Source organism: Phascolarctos cinereus, unplaced genomic scaffold (genome assembly GCF_003287225.1).
Source record: "Phascolarctos cinereus isolate Bilbo 61053 unplaced genomic scaffold, phaCin_HiC Scaffold_1;HRSCAF=81, whole genome shotgun sequence".
NCBI classification, from domain to species: domain Eukaryota; kingdom Metazoa; phylum Chordata; class Mammalia; order Diprotodontia; family Phascolarctidae; genus Phascolarctos; species Phascolarctos cinereus.
The window spans coordinates 22,420,772-22,426,771 of record NW_027555514.1 but is presented as its reverse complement, the minus strand read 5'-3'; the positions used below and the strand labels follow the sequence as shown (position 1 = coordinate 22,426,771).

The 6,000-nt window shown below is 48.5% G+C and overlaps 1 protein-coding gene across 6 annotated transcripts in view; it reads left to right on the top strand.

Annotated features, from left to right (window-relative positions):
* The first annotated feature begins 2,718 nt into the window (after window positions 1-2,718).
* Window positions 2,719-6,000, top strand: part of CNOT10 (CCR4-NOT transcription complex subunit 10) — a 65,676-nt gene continuing 62,394 nt past the window's right edge. For 3 of the 6 annotated variants that reach the window (XM_020993207.2, XM_020993208.2, XM_020993206.2), the window contains exon 1: window positions 2,721-2,997. In XM_020993207.2, the coding sequence (XP_020848866.1) occupies window positions 2,771-2,997 (227 nt within the window). In that variant the 5' untranslated portion in view covers window positions 2,721-2,770. Of the gene's footprint in view, window positions 2,998-6,000 lie in introns of all 6 variants that reach the window. The other 3 variants (XM_078151222.1, XM_078151217.1, XM_078151224.1) reach the window with 3 other exon arrangements.

The following is a 6,000-nucleotide window of genomic DNA, read 5'->3' as shown; positions in this document are numbered from 1 at the left end:
TGCCCAGGAAAGTCCCTTCACTGAACAGTGTCTCAGGCCACTCAGAAGCTACGAGTTGCCAAGAGATGCTGATCGACACTGAGAGGGGAGTTTTTTCATTAGGAGGTTCCTACGTGAGTCAAATCAGAAGTCTGGTAAGAAAACATCTCCCAAGGGCAATGGGTTATCAGGAGAGTGATAATGGCTAAGCATTTCCCAAAGGCTTCAGTTTACAAAGTGCTTTCAACAACACCGTGGGTCGAGGACTATTGTTTTCCCTGCTTTACAGATGGAGACACTGAGACTTGCAGAGATGCAGTGACCCGCCTATCATTCTACGGCTAGAACAGTGGGCACAATCAGCAGCTCGGCTTATGTTGCTGCTTCCACTGGAAGACCCACCTGTGATTTGCCACGTGGCTATACAAATGGAAACGCAGAACCAACAACCACTTACATTCACATGAGTGCTGTCCTCGATAAACCAAACCGCAGATTTATTTCAACGTCTTGGAGTGGCAGAGCTTGGCTGGGGATGCCAAATCCTCAGGTTTTTCCGGTTTCGGGCACAGCTTGCCAAAGACAATTTAGGGCCGACGCCATTAGGGCAAGACTGTCAGAGTTTCAATCCCAAATGATTCAGCACTGGCCTCCTTGATTCAGGTAACTTTTAGCACAATTCTCACACCACTAATATGTACTGTGAAGGAATCTAAGCATATTTGCGGTAATGTAATGAGAAAAGAGTAATAATAAGTAATATTTTGATCCAGCTTTAAAGTTTGCCAAATACTTTATATCTATTATCTCATTGTAAGAAGGTCTCACCTTCTGCTCTGCATGGCATCATGGAAACCAACAGAATCTGGATTCCAGTTCCTCAGATTTGTGACTATGGACAAGGCACCTCCTTTCTCATCCTCACTATCCTCTCCTGTAAAACGGAGGTGATAATACCTGTCACAGGATTGTTGTGAGAATCAAATGAAACCCTGTGTGAAAAATGCTACTGAAATATAAATTGTCATGATTAAAGTCTACAGACTACATTAATGAGTGTACTTACAGATTGAGAGGCAGAAGGCACCTGAGAGGTTCTCAGGTCCGACTTGTCTCATGTTTCAGGTGAGGAAACAAAGACCCAGAGACAGAGTGACTTGTTCAAAGTCAAAACAGACAGTAAGTGACTGATGGGATTTGAATTCAGGACAGCTGATCCAATAGTCTTTGCCACAGTACCATGCTTATCCATCTTACAAACAAAACAATACAAACTATATAAAAGACAAATGCTATTATTATAATATTAGAAGCTATTGCAGTATCAGAAGAACCTGGGTTCAAGTCCTTACTCTGACATATACTGGCGATATGACTCTTAGTCTCAGTACTGACAGCTATAAATCAGAGATGATATTTGCTCTTTCTCCCTCTGACAAGCATTACTTTCTAGCACAAAAACTTTTCCGATCCTGTCCCCACCCAGATGCCTAGTGCGGTACTTTGTTATTTATTTTTATATTCATTCTGTATATGCTTATGTATGAACAGCTTATCTCTTCGGATGGAACGCAAGTCCATTAAAAATAGTAGGGAAGGGATCCCAAGCCCCTGCAAAGGTTTGGCAGAAAATACTGATGGATTGACCCCGGGAAAATCACCACACCTCCTCAGTGCCTCAGGCATTTCTCCAAAATTATAACTTACAGATCTGCATACAAGAAAGGAGTTTGGGTCATCAATGAAACGACAGGCAATGACCCCCTCCCAGTTAATAAAAATAATTTAAAAAACAAAATCAAGATGCTTTCAACAGGTTATAAAAGATAAGCTTACAATTCCTTATGTGTATCTAATTAGAGAGGCATTTACTTTAGCTACTTGCATAAATTTACTGAAGAGGTGTCTTCACACAGCCAGTTTTACCCAAACCAGATTAAAATGTAATTGGGAAATACTGAACAAAATAAGTAGGAATACCACAAAACAAAGTTGCACTTTAAAATGAAGAGAACACGTGGCTTACGGGGATTCTGATGCATAAATTAGTGGCCCTCAATCTTATTTGAGTTTGACATCATTTGTGTATAAAACATTAAATACAAAAATGATAATAGCAGACTGGAAACCCGTCCCAGAATCTTTGCTATCCACAATCCCTTAAAAAACATGCGAATGAATGAAAAAGCATTTATTAAGTGCTCACTGTGTACCCTGTAAAATGTTAGGCTCAGCCCTCCCCTCTAGGGGCTTACATTCTTTTGTGGGGCCCATGTTCATCACTAAATACAAAATAAATCCAAGGCAGTTAAGTACCGCGCTGCGCACTGATACAGATACAAAAACGCTGACGGCCCCTGCCCTCAAGGAGCTTACTCTCTGGGGGGGGAGGAGCACTAATGGTTAGGAAAGTTCCAAGGCGGGTGAGTGAGGCCACGGCGAAGCAGACCTTCTTAGGCAATAAACATAATAATGATGATGATGACGGTAATAGTCCATCCAAGTTCATCCCGCAGGGATAGCACCCAAAGCGCCCCGCCTTCCCGGGGGGGGGGGCGCCTGGATCCCGAGGGGGCGGGGTGCTGGGGACCAGAGGGAGGTGCCGAGGAGCAGGAGGAGGCCGACGACTCCGACGTCAGTGACACGGGGCGTGGCCTCGACAGCGTTCCCATGCTCGCCCCGCCCCTCCCGCGACCTCTCCTCTCCTCGCCCCGCCCCCCCACCTCCGCCGCGCGCGCGGCACCCGGAAGTCGCGTGTCAGGAAAGGGGGAGGGGCGGCCGCCGGCGGTGGATGGCGGGAGGTCTTCGCCAAAGCGCCTGGGGAAAAGCAATCATCCGGCTGCGGGAGCGGCCGGGGGCTTGTGGCCGCCGGTCCGCGCTCCCGCCAGGGCCGCGGCGAGGCCCGCGAAGGCTGGCACCCCAGCGAGTCGGCGGTCGCCCCCGCCGGAGTCCCGGCTGCGCCGCTGGCCGGGAGGCGCGTGAAGCGGGCGGGGAAGATGGCAGCAGACAAGGCCGCAGGTGAGGAGGGCTCGGCCCGGCGCCCTGGGGCGCGCGCAGCGGCGGAGGGATAGAAGTTTCCGGTCCCCAGTGGCGGTGAAGTGAATGCTCATGCGCAGGGGGAAGACGGATCAATGCGCGGCGAGGAAGCCTAGGGCGCATGCGCAGTATCCCCAGCCTCGGGCTAGCCCGCCGCTCTCCGCCACCTCTTTCTGCCTCGTGCGGGGCCGCCCCTCCCCAGCTTTGCTCTTTCTTACCTCCTCGGTGACCCCGCCGAAGCCCTCCCCCTTCTGGGCCTCAGTTTTCCCCTCTGGAGTACCCATGCAGCTGTGACCTTGGTGCGGAGGCCTCTGCGGCCCCGCGACCTCGTTCTGGGCAGTGTTGGGGAGGTGGGCGGCGGGGGTGCACCCCGGGGTTCGGAAGCAGCCTCACTACCTGTCTGGGTTTGGACTCAGTTTCCTCATGTGTGAAATGGAGAGGGGGGTCCCCGAAGGTCTGTGCCACAGTATTTTAGGTCATAGCAATGCCTCCTCTGTTCATCGATTCCCAGGCTTTGGAGCTCGATCCGGTCCCCTCCGACTCCTCCTTCCGAAGGCTGCCTCTCTTAAGCTCCTACTGCGTGCCAGGCATCAGGCCCTTGTCACTCCTCTGGTGCCTCCCCCATCTCACATGGCTGGCCGTACACCCCCATCCAATGCGATCAAAAGGACCTGGTCATTCACTCTCAGGAGGGACCGAACGAAGCATCAGCCTGCCAAGCCCCGAACTGTGTGCTGAGCCCTTTGGGTCCAGATAGAAAAGTAGGACACTCCCCGCTGGACACACTGTTCCCCATGCCTGCAGGGGCCTCGCCTTTATGTCCCAATGCCCTTGTCACCCCTTCCATAGAGCCCTTCCCCATCCACCACCCGTGGTAATGACTTCTCCTAGTACTTTGGTTTAATAACTAATACACTCACCGTGCAGTATTTTGTATTATAGTTGTCCGTGTTTGGTTCTTCCATCAACAAGCATTTATTAAACACCTGTTATGGGCCCTGGGGCTTAGCATGTAAAGATTGAAACAATCCCTGCTTACCTGGAGTGTGTCTTCTGATGGCAAGGATGACTGGTACCTGCAGCATAAATGTGAAAAGAGAATAAGTACCTACTAGTTAGATGCAGGGTAGTTGGGAGGAAGAACCCTGTCAGGTTGGGAGGTGGTGCTGAGGCTTCTTGAATGAATGAGCTGAAGGTGAAGAGGGGAGTGCATTCCAAGCCTGGGAGATAAATGGCCTGAGTCCAGGGATAACGGTGGGACAGTGTGTGACGCTGGATTGCAGTATAGAGGGGAAAGTTAACATTCAGTGAGGCTGGAAAGATAGATTGGGGTCAGTTTGTGAAGGACTCTAAAGGCTAAATGGAGGAGTTGATCTTTAAACCTAGAGACATCACCAGCGGAGTCGGAGTGGGGGACTGACACGCTGAGAACTGCATTCAAGGAAACTGACTTGGGCAGCGGGACCTCCAGGGGCCTGGACTAAGGGATCTGAACTCATAGTTTACGGGCCTTTTCTTTTAAACAACTTGCAATGTAATTGGTTTTATTATTGCAAGTTTTATTTTTGGCATTTAAAAAATATTTTTTCTGAAAAGGTCCATAGGCTTCACCAGGTTGCCAAAGGGGTCCATGACACAAAAAAGACGAACAGAAATGAGGTCCTAAACTCAGGTGGTGGCTGTGAGGAGAGAGAAGTGACTGATGGAAGTGACGTGAGGTGAGCAGAGGAAGGCAGTGCTGAGTTTGGAAGACTGCAAGGATCAGTCAGTCAGGAAGGGTGGTGCTTTTCACAGCCACACAGATATCTGGAAGAGGGAGGGATGCATTGTGGGAAGTGAGAGACATTGAGATTGAGATGCCTGGGACATCCGGTTTGAAATGTCCAGTAGGTAGTTGGTGATATGGAATTGAATTTCATTAGGGACTGGGGCTGATTATAGAGATTTGAGTTACTTGCATAGAGATGGTGATTGAACCATGTCAGTTGATAAGGTTTCCAAGAGTGTAGAGACGGAAGAGGGCCTAGGACAGAATTTTGGGGAGTGCTCACAGGTAGCGTAGTGAATAGGGAGCCAGCCAAGGAGACTGAGAAGGAGCAGTCAGACAGGAGAGAGTATCTGGGAGGAGCTGGGGATTGACAGTGCCAGATACAGATTGAAAAGGATAAGGACTGAAAAAAGATGCTCATGTTTGGTAATTAAGAGATCATTGGTAACTTTAGAGAGAGAGTAGTTTGAGTTCAGGCTGTAGAGGGTGAGAGGAGGAGAGAGAGAAGTGGAGACAGGGAGAGTGTTTTTTTTTTCCCCAGAATTGAGCTGGGAAGAGGAGAAGATGTATAGGATAATAGGTAGCAGGGATTGTAGGTGCTAGTGAATGCATTTGTTTTTAAGTTTTGAAAGACTTGGGCATATTTGAAGTCAGTTGAAAGTAATCAGTAAAGTAGGCAGAGGTTGAAGATTTGAGAGAGGGCAATGGAGGTTGTCATCTGCGAGAGGTGACAAGAGAGGAGGGGACTGAGAGCACGTGCAAATAGAGAGGTGGTACTGAATCCAGCTTTCTCCTGACTCCAGGGAATCCTTTTCTGGCCAGTGCCATAGGATGAAAAGCTTTGTGTTGTACCACCGAGCATGCTTTATTAACAGTCATTAAACAGTGCTGCTGTTCAGGTGATTAAAAAAAAACATGAGTCAGCCAGGTTGAGCCCCTTTTCTATGGCAATAAGGGTAACCTTGAGTTGTTTCTGAAGTGTCTTGGTATGTAACATTTCTTTCCATGAAAGTATGATCCATATGAAGCAGTAGACTGGCCAGGGCCTTAAAATTCTTTTTTTCTCTGAAATTCTTTTTTTCTTGAGCATTATGGTTACTTAGCTATATTTTGACAAACGAATTTAACTTGTTCGGAACACTAGAGTCCAGCGGGACTTATCCACCAATCAGATTTGAATTGTTAACATTCTGTGTTTGAATATACCACTCTGTATT